Source organism: Hippocampus guttulatus, chromosome 3, assembly GCF_054856545.1.
Source record: "Hippocampus guttulatus isolate MCC_2025c chromosome 3, RoL_Hgut_1.0, whole genome shotgun sequence".
NCBI lineage: Eukaryota > Metazoa > Chordata > Actinopteri > Syngnathiformes > Syngnathidae > Hippocampus > Hippocampus guttulatus.
The window spans coordinates 13397858-13425609 of record NC_141263.1 but is presented as its reverse complement, the minus strand read 5'-3'; the positions used below and the strand labels follow the sequence as shown (position 1 = coordinate 13425609).

The window sequence follows — 27752 nt, the reverse complement described above, 5'->3', positions numbered from 1 at the left end:
CAGAATAGCAAAACTGGCATCCATTATGCCCCATGAGCAGTCGTTGGGGCATCTGAATATGTTATAATAATTGTCAATAAATGAAAGATGCGATATGCCTATTTTTTTTTTGAAAACATACAATGTAAATAGTGTCAGGTTGACTGTTGGCTGATGGTTATTTATGGAAGAAAGAAAAAATGAGGGAAATGCACACCAGAAATTGTACAGATTGCACAGATTTTGAGGAAAAATTAAGGTATTCAATTTTTTTTTAATTTTAAAAATCAACATCTGCGATGGAGTGTGCGATGTTTTTTTAAATTTATTTTTTTATTTATGGCATATACCATTTGTTTGACTCTCAGGTCTGACCTTCCTGTTTGGAGTTTGCGTGTTCTCCTTGTTCTTGAGTATTCAGTCTTTCTTTCAGACCCTGACATATGCAGTTGGCCTGTTAAACTGCCGCTTCTCTTCCCTCACACCCCACCGACGCCTGAGCGCAGAGGGCACTCGGTGATCATGATTGAAGTTCAGCTGATGCTGTAAGGATTCTGCTTCGAGCTACTGGGAGAACTTGAAGGAGTCTACTCATGCCACTTGAAGGGTTCTTATGTTTCCATCCCCACCACTGCACCCCTAAATAGGTTTTCTGTGTTTGTCTGTGCCCAGATGGGGTGTTCGGGACCTGGCCATGTTGTTGTTTTTTGTGGACTGTACACCCTTTGAGACACAAGGGCTCTATAAATAAACTTTTAAAATAAAACAATTCTCCAGGTATTCTGGCTTCCTCACATATTTCAAAAATATGCATAGTACATAAACAAGTTGTGCACTACTAGTATGAGCACTAGTACTTATAGGGCACAGAGGCCAACTAGTACACAGTTATGCCTCACTGGTAAAACCTCATTGTCCTCAAAGTATACCAAACTTGTCCTACTAGTGAAGACAAAGAGCACACTACAGCATGATGATAACCAGTTTAAGACCCATGTACTAGTCACCTCGGCTCTTTGTCCTTACAAGTAGTGGTAAGTCACATGAGCGCACTAATCAAACGGTTGTGTGTCACTAGAAATGTCAATTCCACACTGCATGACATGGGCTGCACGGTGGTCGACTGGTTAGCACGTCCACCTCACCATGCAGAGGTGCAAGGTTTGATTCGGGCTCTGGGCTTCCTGTGCGGAGTTTGGATGTTCTCCCCTTACCTGCGTGGATTTTCTCGGGGTACTCTGGTTTCCTCAGACATTCCAAAAACATGCACAGTAGGTTAATTCAACACTCTAAATTGTCTTTAGGTATGGTTGTGAGTGTGAATGTTTTTTTGTCTATGTGTGCCCTGCCATTGGCTAGCAACCAGTTCATGGTGTACCTTGGTTGCTGCCTGAAGACACTTGGGATAGGCTACGCTGCTACAGCATGCCTGCAACCCTCTTGAGTAAGTGTCACTTAGTGCCATTTAATTGTTTCCCTCCTTGAGAAATATTTAACATAATTAGTGTCTTCAAACAAATGATTATTAACTAATAACAAGGGGGAGCAATGACCAATTGCCAAGAAGTACCTCTCAGTTTCCAAAAAAGTGGTGATCCCGGGCTGTTCCACCAATTTGAGGGCCAAAGCGGCGTTTGTATTTGCCAACTTGCGGACCCACGCCCATGGATGTCGTCCACGCATGCGCACTGACGGCCCTTATGTCAAAAAATGGCTGTGCTTTGGAAGCAGGAAAAATGCTGAATTGTGTTGGCACAGCTCGGGAAAAGCGGCAGACATGGCTAGATTGGCTGACTACTTTGTTGTTGTGGGATACGATCAGGAAAAAGCCGGTAAGTGTGTAAGTTGAGCTTTGTGGCCAGGGCGACACTCACTGTGGGATGATGTTGATGCTACATAGCTTGGCGACTAGCTTCTGGTTAGCCGCAAAGCTAAAAAGCGAGTTTAGGGACGCCTTCGTTTTTCTCATTAACTCGCTGAGTGCCGTGGATCATCTGGGGGCACCGGTGTTTTTCAGAATAACACGCTTTTATGTGCTTTTGAGGTTGTATACCAATGGAATCTTCACGAATCCAAAATGAGTCACATCCTGTCCGCGACGGTTGTGCTTGCTGGGTGTCAGTCAAGGAAAGTGTCTGCACTGCAGTTACGGCATGCTCAAAGCAGTTTACAGGCTGCATAAAAGGAACAGATTGTCATAAAAAATAGCTATGTTGACATGAGCGAGTTCAGCATTCCATGATAGTCAAGCTGTGCATGCATTTTTTATTAAGTATTGGCTGCTTGGCTTAGTCCTGCCCCCTCTGCTATTTATACGCTGCTGCAAAAGCGCTTGATGATTTGTTGTCATGTGTTTGTTTTTGCGGAAGAGAGCTGCACGTTTATTTCCACGATAGCAGCTATCGTGCAGCTGTGAATAAAGGCATTCAATCCTATTCCCTCTTTTTACCCTCTCAAATGTTGATCTGTGCTGTGACAGGAAGTTTACCCTGCTTCCACTTGTTGTGCCTCAAGCTCAGCTCCACTTGTTCCTTCTAACTTTGGTTCAGAGAAAAGTTGTTCACTTCCACCAGACAACCGCAATGTTTTGTCAAGCTGGTCGTCAAATAAAATTTCCATTTAAAAGGTTTAGAAGAACTCGGCTTATAAAATCTGTATTAGGGTACAGACAACGTTTCAGGATATTTGAATTAATGTAACACAACCAGTTCTTTGTTTTGAGATTGGAGTTTCAAATCCAGGCTCCGACCTAGAGTTGATATGTTCGCCCCTGTGCTTTGATGGGATTTCTTTTTTCTTGCACATTTCAAAAACATGCATACTTCCACTCAAGAAGGAACAGCTCACAGGTGGAGAAAATGGGTGGATGGATGATTGGTATGCCGAAGTCTAAAACAATAAACTTCGTTAATGACGAATGTGGCTGGTAATCAATGTTGCGTGACTGATGCACCTCTTAGCAGTAACTGTCAGAAAATAAAGACACTGTAAACTGCATTATGACATTTGTTCCTAAATACATTGTGTATGTTTTAAGATGATTGTTGAAAACATGTGCAAAGGCTAAGAACTATGTCGATTCCATCACCAAACGAGAACTTGAGTGCCTTTGTATCAGTGGCTATCTGGCGAAGTTAAGCTAGCTTGACTACAAAAATGCATCTTCCCTTGGATAAGATAAGAAAAGATAAGAAAACCTTTATTAGTCTCGCAATGGAGAAATTCCCAATTCACAGCAGCAAAGTTAGTCTGCTTGCATGACCGCTTTAGAGTGCCTCGTTGCCGAATGTGAATGCGTACGGGCCCGGCTACTCTACACTGTCTCGTTGTCATGGCACAGAAAAAGCCAGGTATGTTTCGGCATAAGAAAGATGGTACAGAAAGAAGCATCCATTTTGCTGGTCGTAGTTCACAGATGCGCCGAGCAAGACTTTAGCGCAACTCAGCAGACACGCTCACAACAAGAGTAGAGACAGCATCTTGCTTTTGTATGATTTTTGAGCCCTGTTTTACATGCCTTTTTACTTATGCAAATTTGTCAACACACTTTTTTTGTGGGTTGTAAAATTTACATTTAGAGGACTTAAATGTACAATGTACGTAAAACGTTAAAACATAACACCACATGTACAGTATATAATTCAACCTTGAATCATAGGTATGCAGCTGTCACCGAGCATAAGATGCTAACATTGCAGACAGGCTACATCTTGACTCAGTGCTCCTTCTTGCCATACTGTAAACGGATGTACCTCAAATACATGACACCAGCGCAATCAGAAAAGATCAAAATCGAAGTCTGTCTCAGAGTTTGATCAAGCCAATGGAAATGGGAGTTGAGATAGGAAATAAAATGAACTTGCCAAAGTAAAAGCAGCCGTCGTTAAATGTCGCGACACAGAACTAACACTTGTACTCATTCAACCACGTACCTGCAGACGATCATCTGAGTGTCATTTTGATTGATAGCACTTACAATTCATAAAGCTGGACAAAAAATGAGTTTGAAATGAGTTTTAGGATCATCATCATCTGCGGTATAGTCATGGTTTAAACCTTTTATAAAGGCAATGATAAACATTTTTAGGGAAGGCGTCAACTACATTGTAATGTTGTATACTTTGTTCAATGTTGTTGAAATGAAGAATTGAAATCGGCCTCGAAGACTCGATAAAATACGTTTCCTTACCTCATGCAGTGGCATTCAAAGTAGGGCTTGAGCAAGTAAATCTGCTTTGCCACCATAGCATGCTTGTTATTCACAATAGCGGAACAGTGACTTTGATCAGTTATGTATCCCATCACGACTGACAAATGATTTTTTTTTAGACACTCATGGGACAAAATGTTCTTGGCGTCATTAAAGGAGTCTGAATAGAATGACGCTCAGAGAGGCAGGGGATTATTTTTTTAATCTACGGTATTTTTATCCACAAGACTGTTAGACATTGTGATGGTAAGCAGATGCACTTGTTTCCAAACAGGTGTGATACAAACATCCAGTCATCTTTTTATGGCTTGCCTGATATGGATAATTATGCATAGTTCATGTCAGTTTTATGGTTCGGGAGCCTTCGGGGCATATGTGGGTAATATATCTTATGTTTTCTGGTTTCTGGAAGCACAAGCACTTCACACGTCCAATCAATCAATAGCCTCATTGACCAGAAAAATCTCATTAACAGGCTCTGTAATAGGTTAGAACGCTATGCAGGGTTTTTCCTGGCTCAAATTGAGCCAGAGGTGGTACCATCCTGACCAGGTGCCATGACATGCTTGTATTGTGTAAATTCAAAGGACTCACTATCTTTTACGGGAAATATACTTTAAGTTAAGGGTTTCAATAAGAATATGACTATTATCATGTTAAAGAATTTGTTTATTAAAACTTGCATAATAAAGGCCTCTTGGATAAGGATAAAGTGCACTCGTAAGTACCGCAAGGTGAAGAAGTGCAGTTTAAAAAAGGTTCCGCTCGGTGACGGCCCAAATGAGTTTCTGTCGCTACGCATGCCCTTGTGCTTGACTGGCGGCCAATGCAGGGTTTCTCTCCAAATCAGCAGAGGTAGGAGGACCCTGGACAGGATATGTGATGTTGAGACAATGGATTGATGGATGGAAAATGAAATGTTAGCACACACAGCACACAGTGTTGTATATTTCATGTGTCTTTCCGATCTGGTCGTAAATCGGGGGATTTCTTACATACCATGTTGTCATCATGGGGAAATAAGCTTGCCCACAAGCCAATTTGCCCCATAGAGTTCGTTTTGACAGAATTGTTGAGCAGAATCAGTTCCAACGTACAATCATGAAAAAGTTAATAAATGCCTCACAAGAACTTCAACAAGTTGTTCCCAAGTCTTTATCGTCTGAAAGCATCATGAATTGGATCTTTGTTGCAAAAACTCAAAGAGGGTTTGCTTTGTGCTGCTGGCACACTCTGCACACCCACAAACGAGTGCTTTTGTTTAAAAAAATGCTTTTGACCGTATGTCAATTTTTTGTCTGTGTGTACTGTGTATTCACACTTGTATAATGACATTAGAATGATTATGTGGTCATCTTGGGTTCTCTGATTTCGAACATAGGCTAAGTCAAAGAAGCTTTGAATTGTCCATTGGTGCGACATACAGTATATAGCTCTCAGTTTCAAGAACATTGGTGAGTACAACATCCTCACTCTCGTGTGATATTGCATAATTGTTATTTATTTGGTTTTATGTAATCATTACACAATACCAGATGAAAAAAAACTATAATTTAAATGTTCTAGAAAAAATATTTTGTCATGCATTTTGATTCAAAATAAGTTTTTAGCCGATTAATCGAATAATCAATACAATAAGCGACTTTTTAAATATAAGATAGTGACAGCCCTACGACAAAGTGTCAATTTTGTACAATCAATCAAAGGTTGTATTTGACTGATTTTAACATTGTCTGAGGATCCAAAAACCTTTTGACAACTTTGAGATTTGGATTTGATCACATTTATCAGCCGGCGATGTGGATTTCTTAAAGTGCTCCCATGTGTAGTGGTTTGAAAATAGATTATTTTAATCCCATAATTTGATTTGATTGAAAAGACAAATAAATGTTGAAATAATTTTGACAGGACTGGAAACGCTGTTCACTGATGTTGTTTGACTATGATGCTTTTGTATTGTCTTTTTACATTTCTCAATGAACAGCGCTTTCCAGTTCTGTGTACGATTGTATAAACATTGTTCTTCATTGAGCACATTTTGTTTTTGCTCCCTTCTTTGTTTTCCTTTCACATTTGGCAATTTATGGTCGGATTTAGACTGGGCAGCGAAGTGGAAAGTTTAAAATTGATTGCCGACTGAGGGAATTTCCAATTCTCCACTGACAACTATTACCACCTGGTTAATAAGATTGAACACAGTCAGATCCTTGTTTTTCTTTGACAATGCAAATTAAATTCAAATTCAGGGCAGGGAACATTTGACTTCAACCATTTAATCAAATATGACATTTATTAGGCATGCGATAAAATGAAACAAAAGGTCAGATTGAGAATATGTTAATATGTTGCCATTCAGCCTCAGAAAGAGGAAATACGGACTGCAATTACACCTGGGGATGTAACTACATCTGAGCATTGGGGAAGTTTGGCAATTTGTCAAGACATTGGCATGTTTGCTGTTGTCCAAATCAGCAGAGTTTCTGAAGATGCCTTTAAAAAAAAAAAAGCTGAAGTTTTGTCATTTGTGTTGTACAATTTTGGACAATTGACCACATGAAAAAGCAGAATACATTTTTTGCCCCTATCTGAAAGGACACAATTTTAAAACTCAACCATTTCCCGAGCACGTCTACAGCGATAGCTGTGACAAAAACAAAAAACAAACAAACAAACAAAAAAAACACCACCATCTCTATCTCTCTCGCTCTCTCTCTAACATATTTTCTAATTGAAATATGCCAGCGCTCCCTTTACATTTGCATTTAGCACACAGGAAGTTTTATTTTGTCTTCTTGCGCATGTTGTGTGAAGCTGTTAGTACACAGTCAAAAAAAAAGGGTACTTTAGGGGTCCATTTTTGTTCTCCAATGTACAAGTTTTGTGTCTACATTTGAACCTCTCGGTACAATAAGTACTCTTTATAGTACAAAAAAAGTGGTCCAAATGGGCAAAGAGATCATTTCTGTACTTTTTTGTTTGAATATTAAGGGTGCAAACAAGTGTTAGGCCTATGTGAATGCCTTTCGAAAAAGCCCACTTCTGTGTGGAATACAGTTTTTAAAAAATGAACAGCGAGAGTCGTCATCTCGACCAGGGGTGCCCAAGTCCGGGCCTCGAGAGCCACTATCCAGCCTGTTTTAGATGTCTCCCTCTTCCAACACACCTGATTCAAAAGATAAGCTCATCAGCAAGCGTCGCGACAGCCTGATAACGATCCTGACCATTTGAATCAGTTGTGTGGCATGAGGGGAAACATCTGCAACGGGCTTATTGGGGCTGGACCAGGCAACGAATAGCCAATATTGAAATGTATTGTGAAAATATAATGACAATTAAACCTGAGCAATTCTTCCTAAAATGCTGCTAGACATTCTATAAATGGAAAATGGGCTGTGTGTGATGGGTATACTCTATGATGACACTGCACGTTACCGTAAAGCAGTGGTTCTCAATTATTTTCTGTCATGCCCCCCCAAGGAAGAGGGAAACATCTGCCCCCCCCTCCCGCACAACTATAAATTGTATCATTTGCCTATAAAATGGTTATAAGTACACCTTGGCATAACACTGTACCCTTATTAACCGTATAAGAGAATAAAAAAAGAAAGAAATATGGACCAACTTACAACAAAGAATAGCTTTAGTAACTGCAACGGAAAAGATTTAAAGTGCATCTGAATTTCAAAAATAACATTAAATCCTTAATTTAATAATAAATATTTTGTTGACTGACCATGTCAAACCATACGATACTGAAAAATAAAATTACCGTATTTTCACGACTATAAGGCGCCATTAAAAGTCTAAAATTTTCTCCAAAATGGACAGGACGCCTTATGATGCGGAGCGTCTTGTCTATGCGCTGAGTTCCAAAACCTGACTGACAGCCGACACGCTGTTTATATAGAGAAAAGGCGGAAGTGACTGTGGACAGGCATGCGGCAAAGAAGTCGGCCAATCAGTGAAGGGTGGGCGTGTATATATACATATATGGAGAAAGAGAGAGAAAAGGCAGACGTGAGTGACAGGCATGCGGGGAAGCAGGCCGCCAATGAGTGAAGGGTGGGCGTGTAAGTGGACGCTAAAGCGACGCTACAAGCAGGTACCAACACCTGTATAGAGTGTGGCTATGTGCATTGTTGCAAAACAACTTCGGTTTTGGTTTCTAAGAACCCCCGAAAATAAATTCTACAAAGAGACACGCCTACGAAGCTCAGTTCAAACTTCAAGCCATCGGTTATGCTTTTGGCATGCGTGCCCATCTCACAGCAGCGGTGAAAAACCAAGTCAAGCAAATGAACTTTGAGCTTGCCGTTATTACCGGAGGCTTGACTAAAGAACTCCAACCGCTGGACATCGGCATCAACCGGGCGTTCAAAGTAAAGTTGCGAGCGGCATGGGAACAATGAATGATCGATGGCAAACACAACTTTACAAAGAGTGAGAGGCAGCGCCGGGCGAGTTACGCCACAATTTGCGAATTGATTGTGGCTGCTTGGACGAACGTGTCTGCTTGCACTGTTGTTCGAGTTTTTGGCAAAGCCGGCATCTTTTCTGTGGAGCCACATGGCAATGAGAGTGACTGACAACGAGAGGGAACACGGCGTTTTTGATGGATTACCGGTACTTGCACAATTGTTCAATTCTGATACAGAGGATGAGAACTTTGATGGATTTCTGGGTGATGATTGATCGAAAAACGTGAGTACATTGTACGATGGCTAAATAAAATACAACGGAACTCCGTTTTGCTTCGTTGCCTTTTTAAAAACGTGTTTTTAGCTTGTATCTGTATGTCTTGGCATGCTACCGTATGCTACAAGCTAACGTGTTTTTAGCGTGCGCGCATGCATGCCGTGTGTTTAAGCTGCCGTATGTTTTACCACTTTAAAATCGCGCCCAATAATACAGTGCGTTTTGTCTATGTGTAAAATACAGAAATAGCACCCATTAATGAGACTGCGCCCAACCATACGGTGCGTCGAATGGTCGTGAAAATACGGTACATAAAATCAGTAACTAATAATGCATTCAAACTAATCAACATGATCTCAGGAGCACAATATTAAAAAAAAACTTTAACCAGCAAAACAAAAATATATAAAAGAATTTATGTGGTTTTTTTTTTTTTTTTTTTAATCAAAGGTGATGTCTGGAATAATGGCTACAATGAGCAAGTTTTGCAATGCACAGCTTTTCGAAGCGAGGTTTGAAGCAGGACACAGCAACTCTCGGCTCCTGCTCAATGTGTAGCCGGGACCTGTACTGTATTTTAGTTTACTGAAGTAGCAGTCACAAAGCGCCATGATTGTTGGAAATATTCGGCACATTTTCGCTGAAAAAAACTCAAGCAGCTTATCAGCGTGATTGGGGTGTTATGTCTTTATGTGCACATCGATCTTTCCTCGTCTGCCACTGCAGTCACATTGAAGCCTCGCGCTACATACGGCTCGTCATATTTCCTCCCTGAGAATGCTCCCTGCGTAAACTCTGCCAATGAGAGCGCCACTGCCCCTTAACGTAGTGGAGGTGCAACTGCATGTTATTTTAGGACAGTAAAAAAATAAAAAAGCATGTTCCCCGAGGTCAAACGCGCCCACCTTAATGGAGCCACGCGCCCCCCAGGGGGGCACGCCCCACTATTTGAGAAACACTGCCGTAACGGACACATAATGTTTGTGCATTTTCTACACATTCAATTTGTTTTTAGATAAAAAAAGGAGGGACACTTTGATACAATGTTTTTTTTAAAAATCATTCATCAATTATTGAATTTTTTTTTGGACAGATTTATCGATTATTCAAATAATTGTGAGTGAGCAGCACCACAATTGAAAAAAGGTGAGCTAATCCATATGATCGGTATCAGCATCGGCAGAAGTTTCATGGTTCACACTCGACGCTCACCTCTCCCATCATGTTGTATTCAGACAAGTCAGAACAAGTCAGATGCTGGTCGTGATGATGTCACAGATGAAGTTCTCCGGTTGTTTGCTCTTCAGAATAACTTTTGCTTAAATAGCTTCTTTTTTTTCCTTTTAAAGAGTTCAACCAGGCATCCTGTGAGCGGATGTTAAAAATAGCATGTCTTCTCAGCTTGGCTTCTGTTCTTCTTTGTGATGTTCTTTTTATATCAGGGAGATGGCTTTGGAGACTGCAGCTTGTTTTAATACGAGAGAGTCGCCTCATGGAATGTGAGGAATTCTGTCATTTATTATCATCCTCGCTCAAAAATTAGAACTCGCCGCATTCCGAGCATACGATTTCAATTAGGGGAACTGGAAAATCCCAAATACAACAGCACTGTCATGCAGATTCCTCTCTGACTAGCATGACTGCTATTCCCGCACGTACACTAGCATCAAGATGCTCCAGCTTTTATGTGTTTAAGCTATGCATATGAAATACAGAGCCAAAAGCCGTATCATCATTTGCACCCTCTTTAACAGAGAGAGGTCTTCGGTCTCGACCAGTTGTTGACAGCAAGCCTTAGACTCCAAGACCTGGGTCTTGGAGTCAAAGGCTAAGCAGTCAGCAACATGTAATCAAGATGCATCGTTATTCTTCATCTGCCATCATGTGATGTGTTTGCAAATTCGGATCATTCGGGTGTGTGGCATGCTTCCTGGGATTATGGTATTAATGAGGGACGGTCAAAATAATGCATTGATCGTTTAGAATTTGGTTTTCTGTAATTGATTCCTGCTCAATCTGTCAACGAATTGACAAAAGCAAGTGGAACCTCCAAGTCAAACACACATTGTAAGTAACATTTTAACATGATTAACTGTCATATAAGTACAAACTGATGTTAATGAATCTATGCATTCATTAAAAACATTACAAAATACTCTAACTCATTCAGTACCAGCCAATTCTAGACCAAGTCTGAAAAGACGTTTAAAAACGTCTTTGGGAGTGAATGAGTTAATCAGTCTCTCTCTCTCTCTCTCTCTGTATATACATACATATATATATACAATCTCCCCAACGCGGCAAGGTAAAGGAGGATCTTACAGTGAATGAGTTAATGATGAATGAGGTTACGATAGTGAACATTTTGCTGATGCAACAAATGCATTTAATTTTTTTTTTTTTTACTCTAAAACTGTTTACTTCAACATCAACTGTCACACAACTGTAATATAAAAACAACTACTAATATTATGTTAAAATTAAAACTGATACGACGGCGCGCGGTCACGCAGAAATGTCTGTCGTGTGGACGGGGCGAACGTGCCAGTGCACATGTTTGTGACTGGGTGACGGTGGAAAAACTCTTCCTTCAACACATAACTCCGTCAGTATTTCAATTTTTCCGTCAGTTGTCAATCCGCCAGCAAAACGCAACTTCCTCTCAGTACTGATGGACTGCCCACTATTGTTACAGAGTGTGCAAAACAACATCTCTTTTTACATATTTTTGACGTCAAATGTCAGCTGCGAAAGGCTCCAGCACGTACGGGATAAAGCGATTCAGATAATGGATTGATGACTGTTACCGTTGTAATGCAAAAATGAAGGAAATGGCCTCACTGCTCCAGTACTTTTACAAGAAGGCTGAACAAACCTTAAGAAATGGATTTATTACGGAAACATGCAAGTGGTACAAAACCAAACTCATGTTGACATGTTGTGTAACAGCAAAGCAAACTAAAGCCTTTTGTGTGGTTGTGATGTCTTGTTGCACGTAATGGGGCATTTTGACACGCCTTTTTCTATGTTCTTAATTATGCGCTTTGTGTGCAAGAAATAGAAAGCAACATTAGGGCCTTTTATTGATTCGGGTTGAACAAAAGTTCGGCCTGATTCATCGAATGTCTTGTTTTTGTGTAAATAAATTCCATCTCTGGTGTAGATTAGGCAAGCGCCAAAATGTCGCCCATAAGTAGTGTCACTCTGCGTAATCGCCAAGACACAGAGTTTAATTTGGCACAGACTGACCTGCACCAAAGACTGGGGTGATGATAGTAAGAAGGAGTTTCTCCACATGCGTTGGTCAGTTTTTTGTTTGGCCGTCTGACTTAAGGGGTTGTTTTGAGTTCAACTTTATGGAGTCACGTGACGCTGGACAAAGAGGATGCCAACTGAAGTTTGGGGCAGTGTCGTTTAAGCCTATGTAAAAAGGCATGTAATAGGGGGAATTACTGTATATCTGAGCGTTGTGGAAGTTTTGCATGACTTTGCGAGTGTCTGTTTGAGCACATCAACACAGGTTCTGAGAGTTACTCAAAAAGGTTAGTTCTGTCATTTGTATTTTAAGATTTCAGACAATCAGCTGTGCATAAAAATCTGAATCCAAATTTGCCCTGGAAAATTACATATTTGAATGGATGCAACGAGGAACATGAACTGATAGATCAGAATGTATTGTGCAGTGTGTCGTTTCTAATCTCAAATAGTAAATATTTTCTATCTGTTTTCATTTAAAATAATGTGTCACTGTGCTTTCGGTGCATTCATTTGATATATTTATATTGGCAATATAAAGATAATGGTGATAATCGTGATGCACAATTTTCATACTATTTCCTCTACTGCAGAGAAATAAATTAGCAAAATATTTTTCTTTTAGATTAAAGAAATGGAAAATACAGTGAGGGGTTTCATCTTTTACGTAGCACCAATTTGATGTCCACATGTGGAAATTGTATTAATTGACCGGCCATTATTCCGTTTGAAATATGATGAATCTTCGGGTTGTTGTGCATTGGAAAAACATATTTAGTTTGCCGCTTTGTCAAATTAATGAGATTATTTATTGGTGTCTTTAATATTAAGTTGCTCTCTTTGTCCATTTTAATTGGCAGGTTCTGGAGAGGGATGTGGGAAGATTATTCAGCGATTTCCCAAGAAGGACTGGGATGGGACAGCCTTCCCTCAAGGGGTGGAAATGGTGAGTAATAACAATTCCGTAAGAATGAATGCAATTTTTGGGGGGGCAAGCGGGGTATTGTCTGATGATTGAATGAATTTGCAAGATTTATGTCAACACCATAATCAGCTCTGTTAAATGCTTAGGGAATAATAAGCGAGCTTGTGCATGATTTTACATTGGTTTTCGGACTCTTTGAATTGTGTCATTTCTCCATCGGTGAGACCAACCCACTCTCAGTGAATTCACATCGAATGGACAATGGAATTTCCTGCCTCATTCATCATGAACTGTTTACTCAAAAGCACTTCCTGTGCTCAGTAATTAGCAAGCGCTTCAAATTTTTTGAATAATTGACCCTCTTGGTCTTGTCTTTGGTGATATTAAGCTTTTCTTAGTAGCTTCTTCCATCTCTGGAAGGCCATTGGGGGTCTGTGACAGGGGGTCTATTACCCATATTGCAAACACATTCCATTGGAGCAATGCATACCTGCTTATTTGAGTGGACAAAAAAAACCTCTCAATCTTTCTCACAGAATATCTGTAAACTTTGTGCAAAGGATATCAGCGTCTGTCTTGCAGTATATCAAGTTTGTTCATTTGTCTTGGCTGCAGCACATTGGTAAGCTCAGTGGTCTTGGCAGTGAAGGAGCGAAAACCACATGATGACTTCTGATCCCAGTACAGCTCTTGGAAGTACTGATCAAGATTGACTGTTGCAGTGTTTTGGTTTTTGGTAATTCTTTATATTAAAATCCACAATGTGGTTTTGTTAAATTTACTCAAACACTTTGGTATGTACACTTTGTTGCTTGTACTTAGAGAACAAAGGGGTGACAACTCTGTAAATGTCAATGTAAAAAGCCCTCATGGAGAGACAGTGTAAAAGCTTGCCCCCTGTTTAGGGATTCAGAAGCGACAGTTTCTGTTTCACTCTGATTTTGTTTCAGTTTATTATTTTATCCAGACATTTTTTCACCCTTGGCCATTCTCTCGGGAATCATAGTGTACACGTCTGAAAGGGAAAATAGGCTGAAGCTCTTATAAGAGGCTGAAGACTTTTGTTTTTTTCGCAACATAGTCAACATTTGTGAGTACAGTTGGAGCCAATACGCTAATCAAAACCGCAGAAAACCTCTTAAGTATGACATTTCATTTTTATACTATTAGGTCTTGAAAGAGACAACTGTGCCAAAGCAACAGATTAATATTATCGTAATCACAATGTTAAAATAAGCAATAGAGCCGGTTCAGGTTCCTACTGCTGACTCTTGTCTGGAGCTTTGTTGCTCTCTGTTCTGAACCCCGCCCCCACTCCTACCCCACCATGTCTTATGCGCCGGGTGTTTTGAGTTTGGGGAATGTCAGAGATCACAACCGGAGGTGTTGGGTTCAAGAGCTAAGTGATGTCGAGAAGAACAGCAGGTGTCAAGGCCAGCGAGTTGCATAATATGAGTCAGCCATCTAAGCCAAGAGAGCAAACCATCAAGCATTCTTTAGAATTTCACTTGATGAGGCTAATTGTAGCCATACGCTGTTTTGCCCGAATGGAGCCTTCAGTCGCTGATATAAGAGATGGCCCACAATCAGGGGCGCAGGTGGGATTTTGGTACTGGGCTTTGACGGAGGGGAACAAGCTTGTAAGTAGTAATGTTAAAATGAATATATCTGCGCCCATGCCCACAATTAATCTAGCTCCAGCAGAATTCTGTGTGAATGTTGTCAAAGGGATACAACGGGCCTTTTTCCTGCAGTGGGAATTATATGCCCTTGAGGTCAAGTGACGGTTAGTTAAACGCAAATAGGCAAATTGTGAGTGGGTGAGGTCAGCAGCCTGCAGGGTCTTTCAATCTAAGGCAAAAAGTATGTGGAGGTCCGATTATGAGTTCATTGTTGATGACTCTCTGATAAGATATTAAGGGAAGGACCGATACCTCTCTTTTTAAACCGATTTAAGAGTACAATTACATTTTGAGGTCTTGATAATGCAGTTTTCTCCTGCAATGGTTTTATTTTACTAGATTATTGTTCAAAAACACATTGCACTTAATGGAGCCTGTAACACAAGGCGTTTGAGTTACACGGTGTCTCAGTCTGAACACTAGGGGGCTGTTTTACAAAAAATAGCTTTGAAAGAAAGAAGAAGATAGTTTGACAAGATGCCATGTTACTTTCCTATGTGTTAACTACAAAATAAAGCAAGGAAAAAAAAGACAAGACTGCTTCCTGAAAAGACCACCAGCATAGCATGTCACCTGCCTGGCTTTCTCCGTGGGAGCGGAAGGGCTGTAGCCTGGCTGGCTTGACCAGAGTTGACGACGAGGCTCAAGAAACTTCGTAATTTGCGGGGGCGATGGATTTGTCGCGACATGAGCCCTAGAGTGGCGTTCCAAATCAGAACATGATTTGCAGCGTGTTTGTAGTCTTGGGGCAGAATCTGGGATTTATTAAAAAATTAATTGAATTCATTTTAGGTTTGGATTTATTTTGTCAAACTTCAAAGTGCAACACTGGCCTTCTAGTCGCTCTGGGTGATGAACCATGTTGGCTCTCCTTTCTGAGAATCATCTCTCAAGTATCATGTGGAGGTTTCGACACATTTAAATATAGTAACACGGCCACATGTTTGACAAAATCTATTTAGTTTAGCGTTTCCAGATGTCACTTGGGGATCTGCACGTTGTTTTTGCATCCTTGTGAGCGTGTTCATTTATTTTGTTTTCTGTTTCAGCAGGGTGACTTTGGCATTTCATCTTCACTATGCTGTAATCTGAAGGCCACACAGAGAGCATTTGATTTGTTCCTACTTGTTATAAGCTAGGAGCACGTGTTTTCAAAATTATTCAGTCAATGGTGCACCTGCTCCCAGTTTTTGAAATTAAGCAAAATGTACATGAACACAATGAAATGCATAGATAACAGGAAGAATGGGATTCGTGTGGTCTCGTCATTGTTTCGCAGCAAGTCCAAGGGTCTCGGACAGAAAGGTTTCGTCCATAAATTCTTTCTTCATACCATTTGTTTGTGTGTGACAGTGTTTGGTTGAGTGGTGCCAAATGACATGAATCCATCTTTGAAGCTTTATGAAGATGAACCATAGTGTTTAGCGGACCCACTCAGCAATTTGCATTTTGGCCGTGTTCTGCGCTGGTATGTTGACCATTATTCGTTGCAGATTGTCTGTGCTCCATGAAAAAGAAAATGAGTCATTTACAAACAAGAAACACATCTGGTGAAAACAGCGCATGGAGTTAAGCACGCAAAGCATTTTGTGGTCACAACCGGCCCCCAGCAAACTAAATAACCACAGATGAGGAATGCACCTCCCCAAAAAAAGCGTTTACAACTCGTGCGCGGAAAATGTGTTTCTAATCTTTTCAGGCAAGTGATGATGATAGGAACCAGCTCAAATCCTCATCTGTTATGGATGAGCCATCTCTTTCAATGGAGGTCAGTACATTTCCATCACATCGTACTCTGATATAACAATCCCAAACTCATTGGGTGCTGTAAAAGGATGTTTGAGAACTTGTGGGATGCTTATGTTTAAGAAACCGGAACGCAAGGAATCGAAATAAGTTGCGCTAAAACGATGAATGGAAAAACTCAAAAAATTCAATGACGTAAAAGATTGAGGGAAAATCCCTGTCTCAAAGCTTTGCAGGAATCAGATTTCCACACGGACTAATGTACTACTCCCACTACTCTGTGTAAAAATACATCAGCTCAATGGCAGCGAGCCAGGAGGAAAGAGTCCGCTGTAAAAGAAAGAATCCAGTGCATATGGGCTATTAATTTAATTGTCGACGATTTTGATTGTCAACGTCATTGTGACTAGTCGGCTAATTGTGGCAGCCCTAATACACACGGAAAGTCGCAGATAATACAGTAGAACGTGAGGATGGATCTAAAAGTATTCTATAGCTGCATCCTTGAGATTAAGAACCACTAAAATGTGTCTGACCGCAAGCTCTCCTTATGAGACTCATTTTTATTGTTAAATTGTTTTTGTTCCTATAACAAACATTTTAGTTGGCTTCGCTAAGGAAGGGGGGGGGGACCCAAGGGGGCATGGTACAGTGCATGTGCCACATGCTCTACAGTTGAACTAGATAACTGTTTTATGTTTGTGCTTGGCTGGCCTTGTGCTTGTGTTTGTGTATATTTTGTGAGTGTTGTCTTGGATACGACACCTGTGATGTTCGAATGCCACATATTTCGGTGTTAAACATGAGGGTAAGTCTTTTACACGTAGCCTGCAGACATTGTTCAATCAGTAGACTCATTCCTGCTGTCTACACTGGGGTCATGTTTGCCTGCGGGAGAATATATGAAACACACGACATTTTAAACAGGAATGGATAGACAGAAAAAAAAATCTCTGTCGTTATTTTGAGACATTTCTGAGCTCCAAGTTTTTAATTGTTAAATTTTGTTGCAGTCCTTTGGCAGAAGAAAAACTGATCTGGAGTTTGACATTGACCTTTTATAATTAACAAGACTTGCTGATTCACAAACTTCCATTTGTTGCACATTCCCCCTCCTTGACATATTCTCAAGTTTGTTTTTAGTTTTTGACGGTGATCTGTAACCTTTCCAAACGGTATTTGAAAGTGCAAGTCTCAGACTTACCTTGTCAACCATTCATCATGTGCCTGTGGGCGAGATGCTTCAGTACTGAAAAAAATCACGATCCTGTAGCAGCCCAATCAAACACGCTTGATGTACTGGTGGGTTTTCTCTTCCACTCAGGCGTTTATCCAGCCGCATACCACAGATATGATGAGGTAGATACGATACACCCCGTTTGAGCTGCATGCCTATGGCAACAACGCTAGGAAGGGTCCAAGTCACAAATTCTGTGTGTGTGGATGGCAACAAAACAAAAAGGTTAAGAATACTGGTACAGTATGCTGCATACAAAAAGGCCAAGAATGCCGGTTCATTATCCGGTTGTGTACAATGCCGTACAATTACTACAATGCAATTGAAAGCAACCTTTTACAGGTCAAAATATTTTAAGGGCGCTTTTTTCCCCAATTTGTTTATATTGATAGCACATACATTGACCAAAAAAAAAAAAAGTACTGTATATTATGACAACCAGTTGAGAAACGAACAAGGTCCAATTTCTTTTCAATGGGAAAAGTCACAACTAGGCATTGCGGTTACTTGTACTGTATATGAATTGACTATCAATAGGCCCTTGGAGGCTGAAGCCAGAGACAGGCCAGCCATCTTACGTTGCCACTATTACTGACAACTTCTGCTATATACTGAGAGCCTCTCAATGAAGTAACTTCACAGTTTGACCATTCGGAATATATTATCTCAGTAACGTGAATTGTAACTGACAGAAGGTAAGTATGTATTTTGCAGTGGATTGGATCGAACCCAATACCTCTGCACTGTCTGTGAGGTTGACGCGCTACAGTGGGCCACCTAAAAGATATACCCGGAAAGAGTACATTTAAAATCATCAACATGCTTCTTTCAGCTCATTTAATACGGCTGTGAAGCATAATGGGAGAGATTTGTGTTATTTTGATTCTTTTTTTTAATATATTTTTTACAACTATTACTTTTAATACCCCATCCAACAATTCCTTGAACTCATTATTCTTACAAGGATTGTGTGTGTCCTCGGGCTTACCCCAGCTGTCCTTGGGCGACAGTACACCCTCAAGTGAATGCCAGCCAATTACAGGGCACAAATAGAGTATCAATAAATTACGTCAGCATGTCAGGCAGTGGAAAGGGGAATTAAGAGGGGACAGAGATGGCATTGCCTCTGTTACAGAGTGATATTTTACTGTCGAAATTGCCTGTATCTATATCTATATAGATACATTGCAACAATCTAACGTGAATAAAGTATTTGTCTTGCATTTAAAACAGTATATTTACTGTAAGTACACTTAACTAATGAGCATACATGAGCATGTTCCACACCAGCACACAACGTAGCTTGTTCATCTAATGCAAAAAATAAAAACTGCACTCTGAAATTGTTAAAAATTCCTCTGGTATGCCCAGCTTCATATAATGAAGGAATTTGACTTCACTTGACCAGCCTGTAAACAGTTGTGTAATTTCTCTTGTCTAAAATGTTGACCCCTTCTTTAATGAGGATCATGGCTCCGACTTCCGGGAAGGACGCTGATGTGATCCCAAAAACTTGCACACTGCTGGCTCAATACAGACAACAGAACATTAAACAAACCTTTCACATTTGGTCATGGCTATGAGAGTTAGGTAAATTATATTTTCAAGAATTGCTTTCAGCATGATTTGACAGAGGTCAGGGTCAGTTCAGTAGGAAAGAAGTCTCCCTTAGGACTGCAAGCAGTCATTGCTCCGGCCTTGTTCTCCTTGCAGCTTCACCATGACACACCTTTGTTTATCTTGAGCCACATTATTAGTCATTCAAGCTCCCCAGCATACCGCTGACTCAAGAAAGAATGCAGCAAAATTTTATCACTTTAATGCTTTGAGTCACGTCACCAGAGTTTGACATGTCGCACTGCACGTCTGTCTCATGATGTTTGTAAAACATTCCGAGAAAGTCTAAACAGTGCATTCCACATAGCAGGATGCTGTCCTGGCCAGTGGGGGAACGGGATCATGTGTTTGTCAGGAAGACCAACTCATGAGTAATCAATGCTTTATGTGCCCGAGTGATGCTAAACATACCAGGAAACAAAACTGGAGCTGTCAAGCAAGCAGGAGTTTCCATGCTGAAAAGCTCTGTGAGATCACCCGAAATGGGACAAGATGAATTGAAGCCACACGACACTGAGGAGCGCACATAGTATTTCTGTTCTTCTGGCAAAGCAAATACCATCTTGAAGCAATTGAATCACTTTTAGGGTATAACCACCAGTGACACTGTTCATTCCCCCTCAACTAGTTTAAGGTCTAAATGAAGAGAAACGTGATATTGTGAAGTTGTGGTAGAAGACGTCTGCAAAGACAAGTGCTCAGGGCGGTCTTATTCACCACAACACAATACTAGCACCATTTTAGAGGTATGGAACCATCTGAGAGGCAGATTCTTTCATAGCATTAAAATATTTATGGAAAAAATATATATATAAATTCACTAACTGCCATGGACGTTTATATTCGTTCACTGGAATCCAATTGTTTACTGCCACCGACATGTAATGTGTATATATATATATATATATATATATATATATATATATATATATATATATATATTAGAGCTGTCAGTTTAGTGCATTTTTATTGGCATTAATTTAAATGAATTTTAACGGGATTACATTTTTTTTCTCGCTAGATTAACGTGGCACACGTCACAGCGGATGTTACGTTGCTCTATAAATAAACCAGAAACAAAACAACAAGCGCGCTGCATAGGTCCACGCACGTTTGTTTTGCCAGCCACAGCAGCGCAAGACACCGAAAACGGATACTTAAAGAGTTTATGAATGGTAAGTTTACTTTTAAAAAGTTGCCAGATTGCTCCACTGACAAGACCAAAGTTACCTGTATCATACAGGTAAACGATGTATGCCACTGACGCGATTGTTACTTGTTTGGAACTATTTTGTGTGGAAGGTTACAGTGTTCCGTGTCCATATAAATAGAGCGGGTGGAGCTTCTCTGTGTTCGTCTGACAGTGACGGTGAAGTTCAGCGGTGCAGTGGTAGCGACCTAGCGAAAATAAAACGTCTCCAGTGTTGTCATCGAACCAAGTGTAGTCATCCGAAATGATGTCTACACAAAACCGTAGAGAGACTTCCGCGCAAGAAGGACCAACAGCATCAACATAGCCTGACTGCTGTGTTCAAAGCAAACTTGAGAAAAATGAAGTATGCAACCATGGCTTAAATCCACTATAGGCTGAGTACTAGTTTACCTTAGATGTGCACTTTATAATGTTATATTGCTCTGTTTTGATTCAATAAAGAGAGCTGTTAAAGCAGCTGTTGTGTGACAAAATATTTTTTTCACAGTTGTTGATGGACAGTAATATTGTGTGAGATTATGTGTGAATAACTGCTCCAAGTGAAAAATGTTCATGTAAAATTGAAAATCGAAATTGTTATTTCAGTAAATATTTGCATTTTGCACATAGAAAACTGATTCATGATTCCATGTTGATGAGAGCATTAAAATGGGAAAAAATAGGACAAAAATATAAAAGGAAATTCAGAAACGATAAAAAATGCGTGAGTAATCACGATTCATTTTTAGTGAAATTGAGTTAATTATGACAGTTGCATTTTTAATTAGATTAAATATTTTAATCGTTTGACAGCTCTAATATATATATATATATATATATATATATAATATACGTTTTACAAGAGGTAGGCATGGGATAGTGCCTTGCTCTGCTTGTTTGTGAAATTCAGAGCTGTAAACCTCTGTAATGACAAACAAATTCTTGTAGATGGCATCATTGCATTGCTTTGGATTTGAGATCAGTACAGCTTTTGTGTAGAAGATAAAGATTAGGCGGTGCATCCCGGCTTGGCACATCGATTATGAGGGAGTCTAGGTTTAGGCACCTCACACTAAAACAGAGTATCTACAGTATATGTCAGGTATAAACAGAGTGCGTGTCGGAGTTATAACAACTCCCATGTAATAAAGCCACTGAAGTTCAACTTAAGCCGTGCGGTCAGTGTCACTCTTGGCATGTTTCATTGTTGGCAAATGTCTTAGTTTTACTGACAGTATTTTTTGCACAGTCTACTGTAAGCCAAATCATGCCACTTTTCCACCCCAAAAAACTGTGCTTAGTTGGTGCTTAACAAGTTCTTACGAAGAACGTGTTTGGTTTTCCACCAGCAAAGAGCCAAGTAGGAGGTATGTCATTACGTCATCGTAAAGCGTCCAGATGTCACCGCTTATGTCGACGTTAACCCAAGACCTCCTGCGCGAATAATAATAATAATAAATATAATAATGCGCTGTAAGCATCTACCAGGCAATTTAGCATAGCATCGATTATATCTAGTATTTAACAGTCAGGGACGTGCAATCAGCAACCGCTTATATCTTTCTTAATCATTGTATATTGAATATATATCAGCGCACATCTGCGATCGATATTCTGGTGGAACACAACTGTGACGAAGTTCACCACTCAACATTTTGTGCAAAACTTCCCGTGTATCCAGGGAGTCATTCCTCTACATCTGCGATCGTCATTATAACCCCACCCCCCGGCCCTTGATGTAGAGGATGCCAGAACCCAAAAAATAATTGGGGGCATTTTAAGATCCTTTTGAAGCACCAGAGCTTGAGTTTAGAAAATTTCGGTGATGGAAAAAGAAAGAACTGGTGCGAACATGGGCGCTGGCCCGGAACTAGCACTAACACAAGTGCGGTGGAAAGGGGCCATCAATCATCCTTGTCATCATTAAGGTCTTTAAAGTAGATGCTGTAAAGTTGCCTTTTTGGCATATATTCCCAATCCCAAAAGATTGTTCAAGAAATACTGTGTTAATATTGACCTGAGAGAGATGTTTGAGATTCTTTTTGGAAAAATATCTCTAGATCCTTTTGGACCAGTCTTCGTCTCTGACAGCAAAATAACATGGTGGAGCAATATATTATATCCATTGTTGACGTTTTTAGTTGTCGTGGCTAGACTATAGGGCTCTTGGGATGACAGTGTTATGGGGGTGTCAAACCTTTGACAAACAGCAAAGCAATTGAAGACCTTTAAGGTTACTGGCTTCCTTTTGGCTGTATGATGAAATATGATTTCATATTTACCACATCATGCCACTGTCCCAATAGTTAATAAAGAGACATATCAGCACGAGAAGATTCAGTCAACTGTATTGAAGCAAATGATCGCATCAGCCATGTTCAGGCAGTTGTTGTGGAACCAGATGCCTCCTACTTGGTCCTCACATGGGTACCAAAATTACCAAGAAAGAGCTCTCTATTAAAACACTTGAGCTATTTGTTTCTGACAGGGAAGCTGTAAGCGCAATCAAATCAACTGTAAAACATGTGACCCCAGACATGGCACATGACTTTCAAAAGTAAAACTTTGTGGAATGATGTGGGGCCCGGTTGAGGAAAGGTATTATATATAGTTTGATAAATATTAAAAGCAAACTTTCAACCGCTATGTGTGTCGTAAAACTGTTGCACAACCTCTTATGGAATGGGGTTAGTGTTGTCTTTTTGTTTTAAGCCATTACATTTTAAGCCATTGTTTACCATGTGCGTACCATCCGTTCATCATTTGGTAAGCACAGAACAGCTGTGGAATAATTAAAGGCCTCAAATGACACGTGACATGTCCTGTTGTGTTCTTTTTTTTTTTTTTTTTTTTATAAAGTTAAATTGTATTTATTCTTGGACTGATCATACTCTGTGTAATCCCACATTATAAAGCTCCCCTATGAGTGAGGAGGAAAGGCTGTGCTATAGAGGTGGAATGAATAATCAAATAACTAAAAAAAATTCGATTATAATTAAATGTTGGAGCAAAACCTCTACCTCGTGGGTTTGCAGTGATCATTTTCCCCACACGGTCTAATGTTAATGAGAACTCATGCACCATGCCGTGTAAAAATACGTTGTCAGAATGGCAGCAAGACAGAAGCAAAGACTGCATAAAAGACGAAATGTCGAAAGTTTGAGATCATTTTTCACTCTTAAAAAGAATATTCACATTCCAATGCGTTGACTGCAAAGCAGAACTAACTGATGCACGAGAGCAAATGTGCAATCTCTAAAAACTAAGTGTATATGTGAACTCTTTTATTTATTTATTTATTTATTTATTAATTATTTTATCATTCACTAGCTAAATGTTGTTGTAGTGCCCCCACGTGTGATAGACACAGCCACCTTTGCACTTCCGGTTGTTTTTTAAGTTAAACACAGACATTCATCCATGAGCGCTTAGAGCCGCAACTGACACACAGTTAGCATGTAGATTTAGTGTGGGTTCTCATTGAAGCTCTCGAACTACTTTTTTTTCATACGATACAGTAATTACACAAGACCAAGAGCCATTTTTTTACTGTGTTACTGCAAAGAGCCACATCATACACATGGGAACACATCAACATCACCCCCCCCCCCCCACACACACATACAAAGAGAGACCTCTGCTGAGCCAGATTTATTGTAAATGTCACACACCAACATCATAATGACAGAAATTGACTCCGACAGAATTAAGACCACAGGCCAGTCATTTTCAACAATGAATATTGTGTGCACTGTCTCACACACACAAACTCTCGGTTCAACCAAGTTCACAAACAAAAATATATTTTTCTCTAACAATGCATGTTGCTTAACGACTTCTGGCATTCCTTCTCTTGAATAATTCTCTTCAAATCTGGCTTGTATTCCGTTGTTGCCAATCAAAGCAGGCACTGTCTGCATGGGAGCTGCAGCGGTTACTTACTACTTGGTTCAGCTTGCCACATTGGGCAGGGGGTAGTCAAACTTTTTTTGACCGAAGATCGTCTTTTGAAGCTACTCCCGCGATCGACCCGATCGCGCACGTGCAAGCATATACACAAGCAGGTGCGCAACCAAGCACACATGCGCATATGCACGCAGGCACGCCACGATGATCAACAGCCGTAACGGCCCAGAAAATGAACGAAACCGAAACCTACAGACACACAAATCACTCTCCCCCCCGCCCCATTTCCTCTTCTCACCCCTTGCGGTTGACTTGGGACCAGTCCGCTGTCTCCTGGTCGATTGCGATCGATGTACTAGGCACCCCTGCCTTAAAAGTCGGAGGTAATTCCTTGACTAGTCCAGCGCTTAGCGCCGTTGTTTGCGCAAACGCGGTAACCTTAAGGTCAAAATTGTCAATCAAGTAACAAGATTGATGATAGGCTGACATCGTCAGCACTCTTGTGCTTAGCACCGTTGTTTGAATGGCAACCAACATGTGTTCTCTGCGGATGAAAGCTGTGGACAGACACCATGTCTTTGGTACAAAACAAGTGACATCCTTTTGTTATTGTTTAAAAACTCCTGTGGCCACGTGCCGCGGCTGTTCCACAAGTAGTTGGGTGCACATTGTGTTTCCTTTCCTCTCAGAGGAATAGCTTCCCCTGTCCAGACTAATCACAGCTGCATATTTTAAATTTTTTGGGGGGGGAATAGTTGTTCATCTTCAAAGCGACCATTTAAGATGCGTCATGATTGGTCTGTTAAAGAGAATGTCATTCACTGCATGCATGCCGGCACACAATCCACAGATTTATTTATACTTGTGAAATAGCATTCATATTTTTACAGGTTTTAGCTGAGCTGATGAGGAGAAAAAGCATTACTGTAGCCTATAGTGAACAAATTAAAAGTGGCCTCCTTAGGCGGCGGAGGAAGCACCTGTTCCATTGCAGGGTCATTATCAGCCGTTATCTTAGTGCTTTCTAAAGGCCGGCGCTCAGCACTCTGACGCAGGGTTTCATTGTACTCTTCTGCAAGCTCAGGATAAAGCTGTTTACCCTCCTCTTTTCATTCATCACCCTTTGAGCTCAGCAGTGTGTTTTTGATGTTTTGTGTTTAGATTCTGCACATGAAATCCATAAAAACATGTTAACTTAGACTCTCGAAGCGCACGGAAAAGGCTTGTGATTGCAACATTATTTTGCAGTACAATCAGAATCAGCATTTTTGTCATTCATGTACGTATACATAGTCCAATCAAAGTGTATGACATCCCATTAGCTCAACTAAAACCAGCAAGATTGCATTGCTATAAATGCATAAAAAGTAAATTACGTAGAACACACATTTGGATTATATTGCTGTAGAAATATGATGTTTCAAGTGGACATTGCTCATATTGCGCTGGTTGATGAAAATGAGAGTTATAGGAATGCCGATTTTTAACAACACTAACTATGATTTTCTTAATGGGGAGGCCAAGTCAAAAATTTTCTTTCCAATATTGTTGTCTGCACAACCATGAGTCTAAACACGACATTCTGATTAGCATTGCATTTGTGGAATATTATTGAAGCAGCTAAATCCACTTTTTTAAAACCATCTCAGGGGCAGGCCATCTTGCCATTTACTGTTGACGAGAAATGACATCACAGTGCCTAAGGGCTCAGGTAACGACCAATTAAAGCTCACCTGTTTTCTGGGTTTGGTCATGTGACGTTCGGAAACTGAGTCCTTAGGCACTATGGTGTTATTTTCAGTCAACAGCAAGTGGCAAAATGGCCACCCCCTGAGATGGACAAGAACAGGTTGCTTTTTCTGCTTAATTCACCTTCCATAAGCACAATATTAATCAGAATACGGAGTTTAGACTAGTAAGGCCGCTTAAAACGTTTTGTAAAGAAAATTTTGACTTGACTTTGTCATTAATTATATACGTCACCTGGCTTTGCCAAAAGCATCACAGAACTTGACCAAATCACTTTCCAACTTACAAAAAACAAATTAAGTGATCTAACTATCCCCCCCCCCCCCCGAGCTGTTTCCTCATTCAAAGGAAGGTTATAGAAAGCCAAAGATAATGTGTGCAGCTGTGCGGTGCACTCATAGCACATGGGGGGGGGGGCAACAAACATGACTTTGTAGAAAATGTCAGATTAAATTTTAAATAATAATGAAATTTGATTTTTTTAAAAACAAATTTACTCTGGGTTGCTCAGGCTCAACACCCACCGCAATGTATACAGTCATCGGTCCTCTGTTTCACCTCAGATTTTTCGAGCTTTATTTTTTTTCCCATCAAATGTAGAGATGAGAGAGTTTACCGGATTATGCCTGTTTCGAAGTCAATGTTGCCCAGACAATCTGCAGTTTACAGTAACAGTTCCATGACATTCTGTGGCTTCTCAGTGGGGATTTTTTTTTGTGCCGCCGGCTGTAGGCTACGTATATTTCAACTGCTCTCCTGAAGTGTGATTAAACCGTGTGAGTCATAGTCAGGTGAATTTTTACTAAGCTAATCAAGCAAAAAAAAAAAAAAAAAGAAAGAAAAAAGGCTTCATCTGCCAATTGATTCTTCATATCACATTTTTGTTTTGGAAAGACGCTAAATCTGGTTGATGTTGAGAAAATCAATGACAAAACAGAGCTTTTTAGTTTGATCTTGAGAAATGATGAATTTGGGAAATGGATGAAATGTCTGCTTTCAAGTTTTATGCGGTTAACTCATTGCATGTTTTCAATCTATGCTGAGTGTGGAATAAATCCACATATTGAGCTTGTTTCTGGACAATACTTGGCTGCAAAACCTCTGCATTTACAATGCAATACACAAAGTATTTATTCTGACATTGCAGTTCCTACACACATGGCATTTATGAAGCCCAAATTGCATGCAGGAGAATTTGTAAACTTTCTTAGATGATTCTTCCTGTTCTGTATCCCTTACATTTTTTTGTTCTTATTTCTGTGGTTCAGACCATCATGGTCATCTAAAAATATCTATCCTAAAGTGAACCATATGTGCCTACCGTTGCATAACATATCAGCAAAGTGGAACCAGGATTGTTGTTAACAGCGGGAAGCTAAGATGAACAATGGCAGTGCCATTTTTGGGAAACGATTCATGATGGAGCTAACCGTAACAGACGGCACATAATGTTTTCAACTGGGTTTCATACCTTGTTTCTTTCTTACATTTATCTTGTTGACCTGCAGCAATTAAGCTAGGTGAGGAAGGTGAGAGATGAAATTTGGGCCACCAACCAT

At 40.2% G+C, this 27752-nt stretch overlaps 1 protein-coding gene across 2 annotated transcripts in view; it reads left to right on the top strand.

Moving 5' to 3' along the window:
• The first annotated feature begins 1677 nt into the window (after positions 1-1677).
• Positions 1678-27752, top strand: part of sbf2 (SET binding factor 2) — a 93057-nt gene continuing 66982 nt past the window's right edge. For both annotated transcript variants that reach the window (XM_086106885.1, XM_086106884.1), the window contains exons 1-2: positions 1678-1811; positions 13000-13085. In XM_086106885.1, the coding sequence (XP_085963011.1) occupies positions 1757-1811; positions 13000-13085 (141 nt within the window). In that variant the 5' untranslated portion in view covers positions 1678-1756. The remainder of the gene's footprint in view (positions 1812-12999; positions 13086-27752) is intronic.